At 44.7% G+C, this 20,095-nt stretch overlaps 1 protein-coding gene across 3 annotated transcripts; it reads left to right on the plus strand.

The window, feature by feature from the left end:
- The first annotated feature begins 285 nt into the window (after window positions 1-285).
- KCNJ15 (potassium inwardly rectifying channel subfamily J member 15) lies at window positions 286-5,682 on the plus strand. 3 transcript variants are annotated; one of them, XM_071431128.1, is made up of 2 exons: window positions 286-430; window positions 4,486-5,682. In XM_071431128.1, the coding sequence occupies exons 1-2, from the start codon at window positions 294-296 to the stop codon at window positions 5,630-5,632; spliced, it is 1,284 nt and encodes a 427-aa protein (XP_071287229.1). In that variant the 5' UTR covers window positions 286-293; the 3' UTR covers window positions 5,633-5,682. The 3 variants fall into 3 exon arrangements, with proteins under 3 accessions (XP_071287229.1, XP_071287230.1, XP_071287231.1); XM_071431129.1 differs by having other exon boundaries at window positions 286-409; XM_071431130.1 differs by lacking the exon at window positions 286-430 and adding an exon at window positions 4,053-4,120.
- The last annotated feature ends 14,413 nt before the right edge of the window (window positions 5,683-20,095 follow it).

Genomic DNA, 20,095 nt, shown 5'->3' on the forward strand with positions numbered 1-20,095 from the left:
TTTCCTCACCCCTGGCTTTTCATTTTCTCCTTGCCAAACCTGCTAATGGTTTTTTTTTTTTGTGCTGCTTAAAAAAACAGCTCAAGTTCTGCCCCCGTCTCGGAGTGGCAGCGAAGCATGCGTGAGGATTTGCTCCAGTGGCAAAGCCACATCTGATTGAGGGGGAAAGAAAAAAAAATTAAAAAAAAAAAAAAGAGGAAAACAGCTGAGGCCCTTCGAACAAGTCATGCTCCTGTAGGCTTTTAATCACTTGTGTCTGCCAAGAGAGATCTTGCACAAGCAAAGCTGGCTCCATGCAAGAGGAACATTTTTGCGTGTGTGCAGGCTGGCTCCCTGATAATGTGCTCCCTGGAAGCAGTGGCAGTGTGCTGCTTACACCCCTGGCTGCTGGAATTACCTTAAGGTCAAGGTATTCATGCTTGGTGGCTTGGTATGTAGCTCTGTGTTTTATTGGCTTTGTCTGCGCTGGACTTGGAGGCTCCTCTGGCTGCTCCAAAAGGGCTGGTGAGGAGAGGAGGTAATTCAAATTTAGAATGCTAGACAAGCCTGAGACAATTTCATTTTCTTCCCTCTTGAAGTGTGTTACCTTAACTCTGTTCAGCTCAGTTTTATTTGCAGCTCCACTTTGATTTACAGCGATAAAAAGTAATTTATCGGTGTAAAATCAGTGAGGGAACAGACAGAAGTTGTTATTTTAATTTAAAAATATATATTACTCTTATTATTTAAGCTTGTTTGCTCATATTAACTCACTGTGGTAGATGTGCTTTGTGATTTAGAGTGAGCATAAACCAAACAAACCAAAGTATTTTGGCTGGGGTTGATTTTCAGGGCAGAGCATGTGAGGTGCCTCTATCAGATGGGAAATAACAATGCAGGTGCTATAATGTGGTTTTTTACACATAGAGACAGCCATAAATAATTTATTTTGGGATCTTATAGTGGTCACTTCACTCAGGAAGCAGTGGGGAAGTGGGGGCAGGAGAGAATCCTCATCTGAAGCCCTTTTTTTCTTTTTTCTCCTGATGGTTTCATCAGAGTTTCTTTCCCCAAGTGATTGCTGCTGGCTGCTGCCACTGATAAGGGAGGCAGCGTGACAGATCCTCTCTTCTCATGTCACTGTGGCAGAGAAGGGAAGTATTTCTGCAGGGAAAGGAAACCAAGAGCAATTTCCCTGGGGAGGAAAAGAGCACTAGAGGAATTCAGGATCACGCAGGAAAGAGTGATGTGAGAGAAAAAAAATAAATTAGGAAGCAAATCAACACAAAAAATACCCTGCCACCAAAAAAGCACCAGGATTTGGCTGGGATCCATTTCAGGAAGTGGATGTAAAGCTGAGTAACTTTGTCACAAATCAGGGGAGGACACAAAACGTGATGAGGGAGCTCTGAAAAAGCCTCATTCACCTATAGCAGACTCCAAAATTTCCCCCTATGCCACATGTGGGATCAATATTACACATGGGACAGGGAGATGGACAGTGAGGAGCAGCCTTGGCTGGGAGCTGGAGCAGCCTGGAGCGTGCCAGGCTTGGACAGGGCTGCACCAAAACTTCTCTTTTTAGCTTAAAACCTGAAATGGCAAATTTACAGCTCTGTTGGTGCAGACCAGGGAAGAGACTGTACCTTGAAAATTCCTTCCTGCCTCCCATCTTTTGGGGGGAACTCTTCTTCTGCTGTGACATTTTGGTGCTGTGTCTGTGGCGCTGTCCTTCAGCAGGTCTGGAAATGTGGGAGGATGCTGCAGTTTCAGGATTCTTTTCATTTGGGGCTCTGGGACAGGGAACAACCTATTCCAGGGCAGAGCAGAGAGAGGGCAAGGAATCTTTTCCTTCCTTGGGAGGGTGGGCAGGCCCTGGCACAGGTTTTCCAGGGAGGCTGTGCTGGATCCCTGGCAGTGCCCAAGGCCAGGTTGGACATTGGGGCTTGGAGCAGCCTGGCACAGTGGAAGGTGTCCCTGCCATGGCAGGGGTGACACTGGGTGGTTTTAAGCTCCATTCCAACCCAAACCATTCCATGATTCTGTAACTGTTGTTATTCCCACTGCATCCCACACAAAAACCAACCCCTGGGGTAGGATCTGGGTCTCCTGGGCATGGCAGAGCCATGGGGAGTGTGGAGACCTGAGTGCCCTTGGGCCATCCCTGCCCTTGCACAGGTAACTCTGACCTTCAGACAGCCTGGGAGCCCTGTCCCTGCCCCTCCAGCCCAAACCCACCAGCCAGAGCTCCAAGGAGGGATGGTGGAGCCCTGGCTGTCCCCATCCCTGTGACCTCCAGGGGAGGAGGAGCTGTCAGCCCTGGGAATTGCTCTCAGGAGCAGCTGTCCAGGTGGGCTGAGCTGGGGGTGGGGACAACCCTGGGGCAGAGATCCCAAATACCTCCTGGTACAGCAGGGAATCTCATCCTGACTGTGCAGGTGAAGTCTAAGGGGAAGTGTGCTTGAGAGGGAGAGGTGTGCTGATTTCAGAACAGACTTTGGGCAGGTTTTAAATCAATGTCCTGTCCAGGGAGAGGCTTGGTGTGGGGGAATAGACTTTTGGGCAGGTTTTAAACCCATGTCCTGTCCAGGGAGAGGCTTGGTGTGGGGGAATGGACTTTTGGGCAGGTTTTAAACTCATGTCCTGTCCAGGGAGAGGCTTGGTGTGGGGGAATAGACTTTTGGGCAGGTTTTAAGTCCATATCCTATCCAGGGAGAGGCTTGGTGTGGGGGAATGGAGCCTCTTCCCTAAGGAACATGCACTTGCTGAAAGGTTTCCCTTTAGAGGCTGCACATATTTGCCTCCCCCTGGCAGCAGTGCTGGCTTTGGGCTGGCCTGAGGAGCAGTTGCATGTACAGTCCTTCCCAGCCCCCACATTTCCTCCCGTTGTTCTTTTTCAGATCACTTGAAGGTTTTTTCCTGTTTATTATCCGGACATGCTGCGCTCTGTGTGTTGATTTGACTGTCACATAAGGAATCTCCTACTGGGATCGTGGATGCACTCCTTTCTTACATAAATATGTATCTGTGGCAATGGTTCAGGGCTGTGGAAGAGAAATGTTGGTGATTAAACCAAAACTGGAATGAGCTGCAGTTGTTAATGAGGGCTAAGTTTAATTACCCTTTCCCAGAAAACCTGCAAGAGTGTGATGAGTACAGTCACAAACAAAAATTCTCCTTAATTGACATAACAGGAAAAGTACTTCAGTGAGCAATTATGCTGATGTCCTGGGCTGGCACATGTGTGTCCCACAAATATATCTTGTACTTCCTGCAAAATTCTTTTAAGTAGCTATAAGGAAGACATTATTTTTTTTTTTTCTTTTCATTTTTTTTTCCCAGCAGTTGGCAAAAACTAATCACTGACTCGGAGGCTCTTTTTGAGGAAAACAATGGGACAAAACAATGCCTTTTTGTGAGACCTGCCAAAGCACAAAGGATGCATGGGATGTTTTTTTTCTTTGTTGCTTTTGTCAGCAGGAAGTTTTGTTGTTGGGAACGACTATAACATGCACTGTCCTTGCTCTACGTAATCTCTGTCTGGTCCTGTGAGCAGGATCCTGCTCCTGCCTCTTCCAGCTGGCACGGGCAGGGCTCTGCCTTGCCCCGGGGGCTCTGCCCAGCCCCGGTGCCTGCACTCTCCCTCTCCATCCAGCCTGGTGCCCAGTAAACAAACCCAGGAGTCGGGTGCTCCAATGATTGCTGGGTTCGTGCAGGTCAGGGCCCACGTTTAGAATGCTGATTTTGTGAATTACTTTCTTTTTTTTTTAATTTTTTTTTTCTTCCCTCAGCTTAAAATGTGGGAGTGCTGTCCAGTGCAGACAGCTTCAGAGTGTTGCACCCAGGTGTAAATATTGCAGACCTCGCCTTTGATGTGCTCAGGTCTGCTTTGTTTCCCTCTAGGTTGGTTGTAGGTCCGTCACAAAGAGCCAGATCCGACTGAGTAAATCACTTGTGGAAGTTAATTGTTCCCAGTGAAAGCTGGTCTGGCTCATTCTGCCTCTGTCGCAGGAAGGGACAGAGGTGGTGAGCTGGATCTGCGTTCTGAGCCCAGCGACTTTAATTCTGATCAGATGTCTCTCTTCAGGGCATTAAAGAAAACCTGCTCACTAATCAAAAAGAGCCTCTTCTCTAGAGAAACGTAAGGAAAAAAAAAATATATTTAATGCCTTTTACAGAAATAAAGTACTGATATAAAATTTCAGCTTTGAGAAATTTCTTTTGCAGGCTATCATAAAAGAAACCTACTTCTCCGTACTTGGCAGGCGCCAGAATCAAAGAATCAAAGAATGATTTTTTTTTCCTGGAAAAAAAAAAAAAAGAATATCAAATTATTTGTGATGTCAGATACTGTACGGTGGTAACTTTATATTCCAGCTGTTTTTATTCACTGCTGCCGTGTTTAGATGATGCTTGTGCTCCTCTCCATCAACATTTTCAAATACTCCTCAGCGTGGGCTCTGGCTTCATTAAGCAGCAGTTTTCTTTGTTTTCTTGTCTCCCCAGGACTGAAGCAGTGAGGATGGAGCCCACGAAGATCAACATGTCCCGCGTGGCTCTGGTCAACGGCGGCATCGACGGCGCCATGCTCAAGGCGCACAAACCGCGCGTCATGTCCAAGAGCGGCCACAGCAACGTCAGGATCGACAAAGTCGACGGCATCTACCTGCTCTACCTGCAGGACCTGTGGACCACGGTCATCGACATGAAGTGGAGGTACAAGCTCACCCTGTTTGCTGCTACTTTCGTCATGACCTGGTTCCTCTTCGGGGTGATCTACTACGCCATCGCCTTCCTTCACGGCGACCTGGAGATGAACAAGTTCTCCCCGAAGCGGGAGCCGTGCGTGAAGAACGTGGATTCCCTGACTGGGGCGTTCCTCTTCTCCCTGGAGTCCCAGACAACCATTGGCTATGGATTTCGTTTCATCACCGAGGAGTGTCCCCATGCCATTTTCCTGCTTGTGGCCCAGCTGGTCATCACCACCCTGATTGAAATCTTCATCACAGGTACCTTCCTGGCCAAGATCGCCAGGCCGAAGAAAAGGGCAGAGACCATTAAATTCAGCCACTGTGCTGTCATCACCAAACACAACGGGGAGCTTTGCCTGGTGATCAGAGTGGCAAACATGAGGAAGAGCCTCCTGATACAGTGTCAGCTCTCTGGGAAGCTTCTTCAGACCTACGAAACCAAAGAAGGGGAGAGGATTCTGCTGAACCAAGCCAGTGTCAAATTCAACGTCGACTCCTCTTCGGAGAGTCCATTTCTCATTCTGCCTTTAACCTTCTACCACATTTTGGATGAAAGCAGCCCTCTGAGAGACCTCACCCCTCAAAACCTCAAGGAGAAGGACTTTGAGCTCGTGGTGCTCCTGAATGCCACAGTGGAGTCCACCAGTGCTGTCTGCCAGAGCAGGACTTCCTATGTCCCCGAGGAGATCCACTGGGGCTACGAGTTTGTGCCCGTGGTTTCCCTCTCCCCAAATGGAAAGTACGTGGCGGATTTCAGTCAGTTTGAGAAGATCAGGAGAAGCACAGATTCTACTTTTTACAGTGTGGACTCTGAAAAGCAAAAGCTGGAGGAGAAATACAGGCAGGAGGACCAAAGAGAGAGGGAACTGAGAACAATGTTGTTACAGCAGAGTAATGTTTGATTGGATGGACAAACTATTCTGAATAATCCTTTTTCTGCAAACTGAAAAAAGAACATTCTTTCTGTGCTGTATGTCTGCTGTGAAACCAGAAGTGAAGCCCTTTTCAGGATTATTTCCTTTTCAGTCCTATTTCAGCAAATAGCTTTGGTGTACAGTAAATCGACCCCTTTGGCTGAGTAGTTAATCAAGTGTTTTGTAATTTGGCAGGATTTCTTTGTTCCCCATTGTGACTTAGCAAAACTGGGTTTGTGTTAAACCTCTGCCTGATGCCACCACTGAAAGCAGACACGCCGCTTTCCGTTTGGAAAGTGAAACTGGACTCACTGTGCTGATTCCCTCAAATATTTATTTGATGTGGTTTTACTGTGAACATGCAGGGGCAGCACACAGCACTGCTAGAGGAAAACGGGCTCCTTTGAAATGTGTACCTTTAAAATGTAAATTCTCCTACCAGGGATCACCTGCGTGGGGATTCCTGGCACTGAAAGTAAGTGGATCGAAGAGACAGATGGTTGGATGTGGGAAGAGCTGCAGGGAGGGGTTAAACTCCTTCTTAAATCTGGAAGGAATGTGACAGAGCAGTGCTGGGTGGTGGGGAGGAACACTCACTCTCTGTCTCTGCTGCTCAGAGCTCGTTCTGTGATTGTTTTGGGATCACTCACTTTTCTTAACCTTGCTAATTCCTGATTTATATCTGATAGCACAAAGGGGAGATGAGGGCAGGACACACACAGGATCACAACAGTAATCAACTAGGGTTGTAGCTGGCTTTGAGACACCTGGTTTTTATCCAATGTAAATAGTTTGTAACAGCAGCATATAACAATACAATTCTACAGATTGCTTGCTTTGCTCCGGACCGTATTTAATTTTGGTTAAAAGAAAGCTGTGTAATGTCTGTAGACAATATTTACTTTTTCTGGCAGCCATAAAGGACAAGCAGTCCTTTCATCCAAATCAATTTTGGTCTACTAAAACCATTCCATTAATAAATGAATTTAATTTGAGCAGCTCCTGATCTCTTTGTGGCACGGGGGAGAGGGTGAAGTACCCCAGAGGTGTTGCAAAGCTGAGTGCTTGAGGGAGACATTTGGCTCTGGCACAGAGCCCTGGGAATTCTGCAGGTCACTGCAGTGGCCAGAGGACAGGTGACAAACCAGTGGTGTCCACATAGCAACTCTGTTAGAGAGGCTTTTTTAATGGGAATTTGAAATTATTTCTGACTTTGAAAGAAAGAGCTCACATTGGCAGCTCTCTGAGTTCTAGAGATTCTGCTCCTCTAAAGCTTTGGCAAGGAAAAGCTGCTTTAAATGGGTCTGGCCTGAGAGCCACCAAGGCTGACAATGATGAGAAGATGGGGGGGTTGGAACCAGATGATCTTTAAGGTCCTTTTCGACCCCAAGCCCTCTGTGTTTCTGTGACTTTTGGCATCATTGCACTTATTTTAATTTACCAGTACTGTGCTGAGCTTCCTGGCACTGTGTGGCCTGGTGGAATGCACTGCTGCAGCCTGCCACACAATGTCCTATAAAGCAAATAAATCCAGCAGGCTGAGCCCAGAGGTGGCACCAGGGATGGACGTCAGGATGAAGGAGCACACACTGCATTGGCCTGTGGGGTGTGTGTGAGTGGGGCAGGGTGGTGGTGGTGAGGAGGGGCATGAGACACTGAAACTGCTCATTTATGTGAATTTTTAGCTCTCCTGTGGGGGGAAAACATACACAGAATCATGGAATGGTTTGGGTTGGAAGTGATCATCTTCCACTGTCCCATGTTGCTCCAAGCCCCATCCAAGCTGGCCTTGGACTCTTCCAGGGATCCAGGGGCAGCCACAGCTTCTCTGGGCAGCCTGGGCAACGTCCAGGTACCTGTTTGAAAAGATAAACTTCACTTCATGCACAGAGTTCCTCTACCCACTACAGAGTGAACAAATTCTCTCAAACCACTGTAGGGAGGATCTGCCTGGCATTTGTGGAAAGAATTTCCAGGTTGTTTTATGCTGGGTGATAACACAGGATTGCAGCCCCATATGGGGGATGTAAGTGTTTAAATTATAGATCATTTATTTCAAATTTTCCATCACTTTTCCTGATTTCTTGTTTCACACACATAAATTGTGTGCGCTCCAAGAACTTTTGCAGTCACTTCATTGATCTGAGGTTTGTGTCCTGCAGCTCAAAGATGCTTTGGGATGAAAGGGCACAGGTGTCTTAACTCTTCATCTGCCAAGCCCTAATACCCATGATTTGATAATCAAACAAGCACCCCTATTATTTTTTTATCCAGATAAGGACTCAGGTCATTCCTAAAATGATTGCCACAGCTGTGTATTGACTATAAAACAGCTTCACCAACAGCAAATGAGCTGGTTCTTCTCCAGGAACATCTGATGGTGACCTGATCCCTTTGTACACCAGTCCCAAAGTTCAGTCACTGTGTTCCAGTCATCAGATTATCCTGGAAGGAAAAAGCATCTTAGAGCAAAAGCTTTGAAAAGAAAGAAAAAAGAACCACAAAAATGGTTTTCTCGGGGATTTGGGGTCTACAAGGGGAAGGGAAGGGAAGGGAAGGGAAGGGAAGGGAAGGGAAGGGAAGGGAAGGGAAGGGAAGGGAAGGGAAGGGAAGGGAAGGGAGAAGAAAGAGCTGTTACATTAGAAAAAGAAAGAATAAAGTTGTTTCTCTACAACTCCTGCCGGGAGGGGCAGTGAGGGGGGTCGGGCTCTGCTGCTGTGTCCCAAGGGAAGAAATGAGAGAAAAAGGCCTTAAACTCCTCCATGGGAGGCTCAGGTTGGAGACTGAATAAAAAGTCAGAGAAACAGTGGTCAGGCCTTGGGCTGAGCTGCCCAGGGAGGTTTGGAGTCACTGTCAGTGGAAGTGCTCAGGAGGAGTCTGGGTGTGGCCCTTAGGAACAGGGATTGGGGTGATGCTGGTGGGGCTGGATGATTTGAAAGTCTCTTCCAATGTTGGTAATTCTGTGAAAACACTGGAAATCTTTTACAAAATCAAGACAAATCTTCACTAGCCAGTGAGAGTTATACACATACACAAAAATGTGCTCTAGAGCACACTAGAGTTATACACATACACAAAAATAATATTTATTGGCTTCAGCTTGAGAAAGCAGCCTTGCTCTGGAATGAGCTGATGTTTTCCTTCCTGCTCTTGTGCAGGTGTAACTTACAGTTCCCTTTTCAAGCCCAGCAGGGCAGCAATGGAGCAGGATGATCAGCAGCAGTGGGAAAATGTCAGGACACGTGGATCTGATAGGAACCAGCAGCAAACCACCACCTCTCACTGCTCCTCACCTCCTCAGCTCTGGGAATTTACCTTGCCTGAGAAGGAACAGGATGTGGAGCCAAAAAGCAAAACTTTGGTGAGCATCCCAAAGCTGCGTCACCCATGAGCAAGGACTGTTGACTCTGAATTTCAAATTTCAGGGTCTAAAGAAAGCAGTGGAATCCCATTGCCCTGTGTGAACAAGAGCATGAATGTGTGTAAAAAGTAAATTCTCCATTCCAGACACTATTTAAAAGTCAGACTTTTTAAAAATCCAGTTATTTACTTTTTTAAAAATTTACTGTGGAATATGACATACTTACATTTCTTTTATTTATGAGCTATCAGTGAGCAGAACATTTTTAGAGTAGCTTTATTGTTTGGACTTTGGAGCCCACAAATAATTGAGAACTTATTTCACCTCATGGACTGTCTCTGAACTATTTGCTTTGGCTTCAATAATTCATTGTCCCCTTTTTATTTTTTAAAATTTATTTATTTTTTCTCGGTAGGTAGGTGATTGAATGAGCACAGTTTCACTTCTGTTGCTTCGTTGCAGAAGATGAGTGTGCCAGAGTCAAACCCAGCATCCCTCACTAATGTTTCACTCCATCTTCCAAAGGCATGACAACGCCTGTGGGAAGCCAAGGATTTGACAGTAAAGATGTGTTTTTTTAATTTTCTGACTGGAATTAGGAGGCAAAATAGCCATTAGGTGTAAAATATACTGGGGGAGGGGATGGGAAAACAGAGAGAAAAAAAACCCCAAACACACTTACACACATCCATGTGACTGAAAATCTGCTACTTCCAAAGGATGCCAGGTTAAAAAAAAAACAAAAAAACCAAAAATCCACTCCCAGATTTGCTGAAATGACTCAAAGCCTTGGGAAAAGTGAATGCAAGAACTGTATTTGAGCAAATGTTCCTGATGCCTTCAGAGTGTGTTTGCTCAGTGTCAGCCTGATGACAGCCTGAGCTCCTGAGGGAACAGGTAAGACTCTGTGATGACTCTGACAAACCCATGATGGGGAGGAGTTTAAAAAAGCTCAGTGTGTGCTCCAGCTCTTGCTTATCCATTGTTTTTGTCCTGGTTGGCTGTGTCCTGCTCACCCTCCTGGTGCTGGGATTATGTGAGTAATGTGAATAATCCTGGTGCTGGGATTATGTGAGTAATGTGAATAATCCTGGTACTGGGATTATGTGAATAATGTGAATAATCCTGGTGCTGGGATTATGTGAGTAATGTGAATAATCCTGGTGCTGGGATTATGTGAGTAATGTGAATAAACCTGGTGCTGGGATAATGTGAATAAAGGAATTTTCCCCTGCCTTGGCTGCTCAGCCTCCAGCAGAAATTCTCTGCAAATATGAGATTACCAGAACAGAGCCCTTTCAGTGCCAAAGGTGCTGCCTGGACATCCTGTACCTCTGTACAAAGGTACAGGAGCATTTCCAGGATGTCACACATTCCCATTCAAGGCTGCTTTGTCCTGTGTCAGCACAGAGGGAAGGGAATTCCACCAGCAGCACAGCTTGCAGGGGCTTTTTGCATCTCCTCCCAACATTTTTCCTTTTTAAACACATTCATGCTCTTGTACACACAGATGTTGTAAAATCAGGGTGCCCTGATGAAGGAAGGCATGATGCATCTGACTCCACGTCCTCAGAGGCTAATTTATTATTTTATTATACTATATTATATTAAAGAATACTATACTATACTAAAGAATACAGAAAAGATACTGAATGCTAAAAAGATAATGAAAACTCGTGACTCTTTCCAGAGTCCCGACACAGCTTGGCACTGATTGGCCAATGAGCCAAAACAGCTCACACCAGAATCCAATCAGAAGGCTAATTTATTTCTTTATAATACTATATTATATTGAAGAATCCTATCCTATCCTATCCTATCCTATCCTATCCTATCCTATCCTATCCTATCCTATCCTATCCTATCCTAATTATACTATAGAATACAGAAAGAATACTTACTGAATGTTAAAAAGATAATAATGAAAACTTGTGACTCTCTCCAGAGTCCTGACACAACTTGGCCCCAATTGGCCAATGAGTCAAAACAACTCACACCAAAATCCAATGAAACAATCACCTGTGGTCAAACAATCTCCAAACACCTTCCAAAGGAGCAAAACACAGGAGAAGCAAATGAGATAATTATTGTTTTCCTTTTCTCTGAGGTCTTTCAGCTTCCCAGGAGAAAACCCCCAGGCAAAGGGATTTTTCAGAGAATGTGAATGCCACACACATGGGGTTCCACTGCTTTCTTTAGGCTCTGAAATCTTAAATTCCTCAGTGCTGGCTGTGCCCCTCAGCAGATCACAGGATTGATGATTTCATTCCTTCTTTACCTTTCCCTGGAAACATTTATCCACACAAACCATGAGGTGATGCTGGCACTAATTACACTGGGAGGAGGAAAGTGTTTAAGGAAATAGGAGTACACAGGACATCTTGCCATCAATTATTCCCTGTGGACAAAACCCATCCCTGCTCTACCTGTCTGCTCTGCTCTGCCCAAGATCAGCATCCTCAGGAGCAGCAGCACAATGGAGCAATTCCTGGCACTCCCAAAGCTCCAGCTGAAATCCTGGTGTCTGACAGGCTCTGAGGGAACCCAGACCAGCTTGTGGAGATTTTTTGGTGCTGAGATCCTGCACTGTGGAGATGCTCTGTGATTTTCATGCAGAAAAAAGTGTCCATTGGGTGCAGCAATATGAAACTTTCATTGGCCACCCTCCCTGGATATCTACTCTTTTGGGAACACACCAACCTCAGACTAAAATGTTGAGGTTTATACATTAAAAAGGACTTAACAGAGGTCAGATGGCTCCAGGACTCATTATACTGGGGTTTGCAGTACAAACTGTCCACTCCTATAGACCAATTTCAATGCTTTTTCCCTTCTCCTGCCCATATTAAGCATCTAATTATCCAGTGTTGGTTAGGATTATAATTTATCTTTCCTTTGCTGCAAAGATGTATGCTTGAACCATGAGCAGAGTATGATTTCACTTAACAACTGTGGTTAAGCAACAATCTTCAAGTTAGGTAATTGTTATTCATTCTTTACGGGATGAAATGGGTAAAATGCTCTGAGAAATGTACCCTTTGCTGTGCTCCAAAATCAGAAATATCTCAAAATAAATATCAAAGTCCAAAATCTGGGATGAATTAGGTGATTCATGCTAAATGACCGATCTGGCCAGTTATTGAAAAAAAACCCCAGATGTTTTTTTTCATTAAAAAAAAATCCTAAATGCTACCCTGATGGCAGAAAAAGTCCAGGAAGAACACTGTACACCATAAGTGCCTCTGAAAGGTGCTTGCTGTGATTCTGGATGGTTTTCCAGTGGAAAGCTGCAGACAAACAGCTGCTTTCCTTGAGAGGAGCACAGCTTTTAGGGAATGCTGGCTTCCCAAAGTGTGTCCAGCTGATATTTGTGTGTGACAGAACCACTCTGGTCCCAGAACAGCACCATCAGGTGTCTGGAGAAGGTCAGAGTGTAGGTTGTGTAATTCCTAATGAGATTCCAAATTTCTTCTTCTCTCCCTCTGCTCTTTCCCATGGATTCAGAGCTGTTCTGCACCCCAAGTGCCCTGAAAAACAGTGAACAGCAAATGAGAGCCCTATGAGCTCTGCATGAACATGAAGCATCTCTAAAACTTCAGATTTAAGTGTATAATATGAGAGTTTATGGCTGAAAAGATAAGGAAAATGCTTTTCAAAAGACAGGGAAGAAGGGGTGAAATAAATATCTTCCCTCAGTGTGGAGCACTTCAGAACTGAGACTTGCATTCCACTCCAAATAAACTGCACCTAAGTATAAGGAAAATTGTGCTTTATTTCTAGAAAATTGTCCTAAATCCATTTTTTTTTTTTACTTATTCCTGGGTGAATATGACAGCTGATCCTTCCTCCTGCAACCAGAGTGTTTGAAAACCAGAACAGCCACTCCAAACCAATGGTTTGAAACCCAGAAATGGTTGAGCTTTCTGATACATTGGAAAAAAGTTTACTCAGCTGTGAAATGCCCATTAATGAAACACTGATTGCTTTACTTGGGCAATTTTATTTGTACAAACCTCACAAAACCCAGGCAAATCTTTCACTGTGAGAGAAAATAACTAAGTTGAGTTTATTCCCTGATAGACTTCTCCCATTCCCCAATTCTACAGCAAAATGAGAGCTTGTATTCACATGGAGCTATTCCAGCACAATCATTTAACAGCTCCCAGTAACTCAGCCCACAGTGGCAGTGCCTGGGAATGTTGGGGGACTGGAATCTGGGTGTCTTTCCCTGCCTCAGCTTCACTGAGCAATGCCAGAAGAAATAAAAAAAAGAAATAATCCCATTGCCACATGGCTCTCTCCATTTTACCACTCTCACACTCTGGATTTACGGCTCCTCTTATTCCAGATGTGTTTATTTGCATGTGCAGACAAGCCCCAGTCTGTGAGGAGCAGCTCCAGCTTCCCTCATGGAAGTGGTCCTTCCCAGGAATTCTTTCTGGGTGTTAATGTCACTGAAATCCAGAGGCCAAATTCTTGGCTCCGCGGTTCCCCTTCTCTGCAGCATCCTGGCTTTGCAGAGAGGCAGTAAAACTGATCCAAAAAGCCAGCTGAACCTTTTCTCTGGCACAGGGGGAAGGATCATCAGGACCAGGCTGTTTCCACTGGAAAAATGAGCTTCATTTTGTTCAAGAGACGAATGAGCTGCAATGAAATTTTACAACTCCCATAATAAGCCCATTATCAAGATTGTGACAAAAAAAAAACCCACCAAAAAACATAAAAACCAAACCAACAAAAAACTGTAAAAGCTTTAAACTTCCAGTAGTTTCATGCTAACCCAGAAGAATTTCAGCCAGCTCTGATTCTGTTTGGTGATGTTCAGTTGGTGTCAGGTACAGGTTTGTTTAAACATTATATTTTGCAGCCCTACATTTAGCTTTTTAGCTGGAATTTGAACTTAGACTTCAGTGCTAATCCATGGTCAGTGACTGAATTAGCATTTCACAAGTTTGTCTGTGGACTTTCCTCTTCTGAAAGTGTCTATTTTTAAACCTGCATTGAGACACCACCATCCCATTACCAAAGAGTCATCTCATACCTGAACACAGCTGCTAAATAACAGCAACTCTGCCTGGTTTTGCTTTTGCTGCCCTTTGGAACAGGAGGTTTTTAGTGCTTCTTTAAGGCAGCCCAGGTGATTTTTTGCCATTCCTCTTCGCAGCTGGGAAGCTGTGGCAGCACAGAAGAGCAGAACATCAAGGGTGACCCAGCAGATCAAAGGTGGGGGTGTCCATGCCAGGTGTCAAAGCTGAGTTTTAGTTTGGTGAGATCACAGTTGGGTCAAATCAGGGATTTTTAATACATTTGGTGCTACCTGAGAGGTGGTGGGCGTGAGATCTTTTATATTTTATCCCTTCCAGGGGCCTTACAGATAATTCCCAACCCCCTGGGACACCTCCCACTGTCCCAGGCTGCTCCAAGCCCCAGTGTCCAACCTGGCCTTGGGCATTCCAGGGATCCAGGGGCAACCCCAGCTGCTCTGGGAAACCTCTGCCAGGGCCTCACTATCAATTTATTGAACTTCCTTTGGATTTTTTTAGTTAATTGGTGGCTGCAGCCACTGCATTGCTCAGATGGATCCTCTCTGAGGCTGGACAACATCTGAGGATAAAATTTGATGTCCAGTTTTAGAGGAGCAAGCTCAGCAACTTCCTTCTACCAGCCAGCCATAAAAATGTGTGATCTTGTCCTTCACCATCCTTCTCCTGCCTAACTTGTGCCAGAGAGCTTTCTTGGGAATATTGTGTTCACAGTTAGGCTTAGGAAACAGACAGCAGGGCAAGAAGATGTTTATTTATAACTGTATCTTTTCTGATGAAGCTTCATCCAAAATAGTTTCAATTTTCAGGCAGCTACTGAGAGGTTTGAGGGGGTGATGGAACAACATTCTCCAAGGATTTAAACTACAAACAAACAGGGGGGCTGGCACTGAGTGGAAATGTTCTAAATGTGAGGAGAGCAGCTCCAAACGTGGGCTTGGGTTACAGAAATAGAGTGTTTGCTGCTAGGGATGCATTTCCAGTCCCAGCCCTGGGTCACTACGTGTCACCACAATGCATGTGAGTGTACAGGGGGATCTGTGACTAATTCAGCTACTGGCAAAACACCAAGTACCCCAGACATCATCCAGAGTCCCTTGAAGTCAAGGCCCCTTTCCATCGACTTCAAGGGACTCTGGATCCATGCTGGAGTGATGGTGAGCCAAGCTCTCTGCTGGAACAAATGATGGAAGCCAGAGGAGCTCCATTGCTTGTGCCAGCAGTGAATCTGGTCTATAAACTTTATTCTGCAATGATCAGAGACTGCATAATTCATTCAGTGGCTCGTAAGTAATTAAATTTTCATGGCCATCAGTGTATCAGCCATGTTATGGGCCCAATTATGTTCTGACTGTATGAAATAGTTCTTGCCCACAATCATTTATTTAAATGCTTTAAAAAACCCCAGCTCTTTCTTGCTGCTGTTGTTGAAGCCGTTATGGTTTGCTCACTCTCCTTATCTAAAATGCCATTTAATCTCTGAAGCCTTCCTGTTCACACAGTGGCAAGGTAATAAAATTGAATGTATGATTATGAGCCTGCTTTTCATTTATCCAGAGTGTTGGTGGAGGAGAAATGGAACCACGTGACTTGTAAAAGAGCAGGGTGGAAATAACTCTGGACATTACTGGTCCTAGTAAATGTAGCAGCAATTCTGAGCTGGCTCAATGCTCATTTCCAGTTCAGGCATCTGAATTCAGAGGGGACCTCCAAAAAACTGCATTTTGCTTTCCATTTTCTTGGTGATAGATGCAAGAAAGTCATGGAGACTGTAATGGCAACATTTATGATCATAAGACCACACAGGCAAAAATAATGGGAGAGCATTATGGAGGAGGGCCTGGTATTTCTTCCCCTTTCTGTTGTTTTATTCAAGTCCAAAGGCTGATTGTGTGTTTTATTGGATTTTTTTTCATATTAGCATCCCGACAAATGACCATCATCTGTGGATTGTGGTGGATCAAATGCTCCATGGACTTCCATCTCTTTTTTGGCCAGCTGAACAAAAAGCCTTAATCCAGATAACAGATGTCAAGTAGAGTATAGCTTTTTATGAACACATAAAATATATATGAAAATAATTTACTTTGCATTTTGGCAAGAGCAGGCAGTGAATGTAATCAGGGCCCCAAGAGCACTTGCAAACCTTATGGTAATGTGTGTCTGGGCAGGAGGAATTTGTGGTAGTGCAGAAAAATGGAAGCAAAGGAATATTGCACCATTTCATTCTTGTTTTATATAAACACCACCAACTAGCCCCTGTTAAAAACACTTATTGAACCTCTTTTCTTCTGTAAACAAGTTCTTTTTAAATTCTGTAAATAAAGATATCTTCCCCAAAAGTTCTAACAGAATTTTTAAAGCAGAGCACTTTTAATTTTGTATTAAGGTTGGACACCTAGCAATAATTTTTTTTTTTTTTTTGAGATTTCTTCCCTTTTAGGCAACAGCCACCCCATAAATAGTTAATGTGGCACTTGGCATGTGAGGGAGCTGTGGTGAAGGAAGGAACAAGGTAGTGATGCTTGGAAATCTCTGATAACCCCAATAAAAACGTGTTCTGATTTCTCTTTCGTAATCACCATCATCAGCAAGCTGGTAACAATTTACCAGGAGTCAAGCTAGAGTGATTAGGTTTAATCAATACAGAGGGGCTTATCAGAAATAAATGATTCAGCCTTGAAATTTCTCATTCATGTCTTCGTGGAAGGGAAGGCACAAACTCCAGCATCATTTCCTCTCTTCCCTTTGTTTGCGCAATCTGAGGGTGTCCTGGGTATTGCACTGCCTGGAACTGAGCTTGCTGGAACTCCAGGGTGATAAATCCTTCTCTCTCCAAAATGAAAATGCTTTCAGGCTGTTAAAAGCCTTCACAATTGCATTTGTGGTAATGTCAGTGTTTTCCAGGAAGGTTTTAGAGTGGGGAGATTCACAGTTCAGGATAAAATCACATTTCTGTCATGCACGAGGTAGGGATCTACATGGAGAGCCACAGACAGGTTTGGTGGGATGGTCACTCCTTCAGGAGCACAAAATATGGGAAAAAATGTGTGGGGATGGTTCAGACCTGGTACTGGGTGGGATTTAAAATCATGCTGCTGAAGGTGGCAGTCTCCCTGATTTTAGGCTGGGACAGGAGTACTGACATAATCTTCATATCCCAAAATGCTTTGAAGGAGCCTTGAAGACGATCTAGTTCCTGTGGGAAATAGTAAAAGTGAGAAGATTTTTTTGAAAGCTGAGAAAACAGGCCTCAGAAACAGAAAGAACAGAAAACTTAAAACTAGTTGTAGCTGTAAAGTTTGAAAGTAAAAAAAGTTATAATGGTATAGTAAACAAAGACATTAAACAATAACTTGAGTCTTAGGCTTAGCTAAGACAGGCTTTAAGAGGGCGAGAAAACATAATAGTAAGATAGTAGAAGGTTTTAAGCTTAATAATGAAGTATTGTGTATTGTTAATAGGAAAAAGACAAGCAAGAATTGTGTGAAACAAGAGTACGTGTGCTTTTAGTAATTAGCTAAAACAATCATCTGTAAGCTTTAACATGCTATTAGCCAGAAAGGTTTTAAAGTACTCTGTAACAAAAAAATCTTTAGCTGCCACTAGCTATACATGAGCTTTACCATCTTTCTATTATCTCAACCATGTAACGAAGCTAATGCTAAAAATGAAGCTCAAAGAAGGACCCCAGCATTGCCTGACTGAAATAACCACACCAACACAGTTCCTACTCCCTGAAATGGGTAGGGACAGCTTCCAATAGACCAGATTGCTCAGAGAAACACCTCAGCTGGCCTTGGACACTTCCAGGAGTGTCTGCCTGCTCTGTTCTGCTGGCTGATGTCCCATGGGTGATTCAAGCCCTACAAGCACATTTGGTGAAGTGCTCAGTCACCTTGTGGCCTCAGTTCTCTCCACAGAGAGCAGCAGGCACAACTTTCACAAGGGTTTCTCCTGGGAAAGGCAGTGAGAAACCTCAGAGGAGAAGAGAAAACAATTCTTATCTCTACTTGCTACTCCTGTTGTTTGGCACATGTGGAATGTGTTATGGAGATTGTTTACCCAAAGTGATTTGTTAATTGGATTCTGCTGATGCTTGATTGGCCAATTGGGTCAAAGCTGTGTCCTGGCTGTCTCAGACAATCATGGGTTTTTCTTTTGTGTCTCTTTAGTATGTAATTTAGTATAGTATTAGTGTAATACAGTATAGCTTAATAAAGCATTTGTTCAGCCTCCTGAAATCATGGATTCAGAGCACATTATTCCCTGGCTGGGGGTGCCCTGCATCAATAGAGCCTCATCACAGTCCACACCTCCTAAAGAGGGGAGGAGGAGGGACAGGCACTGATCTCTCCTCTGTGTGACCAGGACTTGAGGGAGAGGCTGGAGCTGTGTCTGAGGAGGTTTAGGTTGGATTTTAGGGAAAGGTTCTTCCCCCAGAGGGTGCTGGCACTGCCCAGGCTCCCCAGGGAATGGACACAGCCCCAAGGCTGCCAGAGCTCTGAGCCTTTGGGCAGCACTGCCAGGGATGCACAGGGTGGGATTTTGGGGGATCTGGGTAGGAGCAGGGGTGGGACTGGGTGATCCCTGGGGGTCTCTTCCAGCTCAGAACATTCTGTGATTCAATGAGGGCTCTTGTACTGACCCCCCACTTCACAACCCCAAGACAGCACCAAAGGCCTCTTTAACCACGATCAGTTCTCCACCAGTGTGAATATTTTTCTCCAAGGGCAAGCCTCACATCACCCTGGCTTTGACTCCAGCACTAATTAGTTTTTGGGCTGAATGCAGCCCTCAGAAGCCTTTCTAACAGCAGAGTGATGAGACCAGTGGAGCCTCTGCTCAAGAAAAGCCCCCTGAGCGCAGAGCGGCTTTGGGAAATATTTTTCATGCCTCTGACAAGTCAGTTGGAATTTCCAATCTGCAGCTTCCCCACAGCTGCAGACACCCCTCTGAAATGGGTCTGTCTTGAGGTATTTATAACGTGTCTGTCACCAGGGGAGCCGAGCACCACATGGAGAAGCAGCACCCAGGTTTGCAGCTGATGCAGCTCGTCACCCCTTTGTCTCTCTCCCAGGTTCTGCACTCTTCTAACAACAAAAAAACTTGTTACAAAGGCTTACCCCTCCAAAATTGCTCTGTGGGAACAGTGGGCAAGCCTGGTGTCTGCCTCCCTGCAGAGCAGCATCCCCTCCACAGAGTAAAGGGTTTTACAGCTTTGATTTTTCAGTTCAGGAGTTGGGGTGACTTTGGATGCCACAGTGAACAGGCACATTTATCTCTCCAGGTTCTTTCCAAATTAACTTTCAGTGTCTGAATCAACCAGTCTTGGCAGGTGGGCACTTTGAAAGGATCACAGGCCAGTGCAGAGCATTGCCCTTGGTCCTGCAAAGCCATGAACTGCTTTCCCCTCTTATCTCCTTTCTGACCAGTTCCAAAGGTACTTCAAACTGAACTAACTCTCTAACAGCCTGATCAGCCATTTCCTTTCCATTTTGTCTGCAGTTTTCATCCCTTCTTTGTGTTTTGCCCAAAATTTACTTGGAGGAGAGTAATCTTATCTGAAAGATGGAGTTTCTGCTCTTCAGAGTAAATATGCAGCTTGGACTGCTGGTAAATTACCTGTAAAGGAGCTGATAAAGGAAAATCACTCCCAAGCAGTTCTGGTCTGATCCAGATCTGAGGGCAGGTAAAGACCTGGGACTCCAGAAAGCAGCCAAGGAATTTGAACATTTGTGCTGTTTAATTGGAATATATGTCTGAGCAAAGTCACCCAGGGCTTCCCAAACCAACCCCACCACTGAGTTCTGTATGTGCTTGCACAGCTGAAGTCTGACAGTTTTGCAAAATATGTTCAGAAAAAAAAAAAAAACACTCCAAGGAGCATTTAGGTTACAAATTTAAAAAAAATTAAAAAATTTTAAAAAGCTGAGAATTCATGGTAAAAGAGGCATTCCTGGCCACTCAGCCCACCTGGAAGGGCTCAGCCACAGGGATTTGCTGAGCTCCAGTAGCTGGGGGAAGCCTTTAGTGTGAGCTCTGAGC

This window comes from Agelaius tricolor, unplaced genomic scaffold (genome assembly GCF_023055355.1).
Source record: "Agelaius tricolor isolate 1412-34295 unplaced genomic scaffold, bAgeTri1.0.p SCAF_7, whole genome shotgun sequence".
NCBI classification, from domain to species: domain Eukaryota; kingdom Metazoa; phylum Chordata; class Aves; order Passeriformes; family Icteridae; genus Agelaius; species Agelaius tricolor.

What these genes read in the sequence shown, in the direction of transcription:
- KCNJ15 (XM_071431128.1), top strand. Translation starts at nt 294, where the DNA reads ATGCAAGAGGAACATTTTTGCGTGTGTGCAGGCTGGCTCCCTGATAAT. An exon ending in TATTCATGCTTGGTGGCTTG is followed by an intron (nt 431 to 4,485) that starts GTATGTAGCTCT and finishes TTGTCTCCCCAG; the next exon opens with GACTGAAGCAGTGAGGATGG.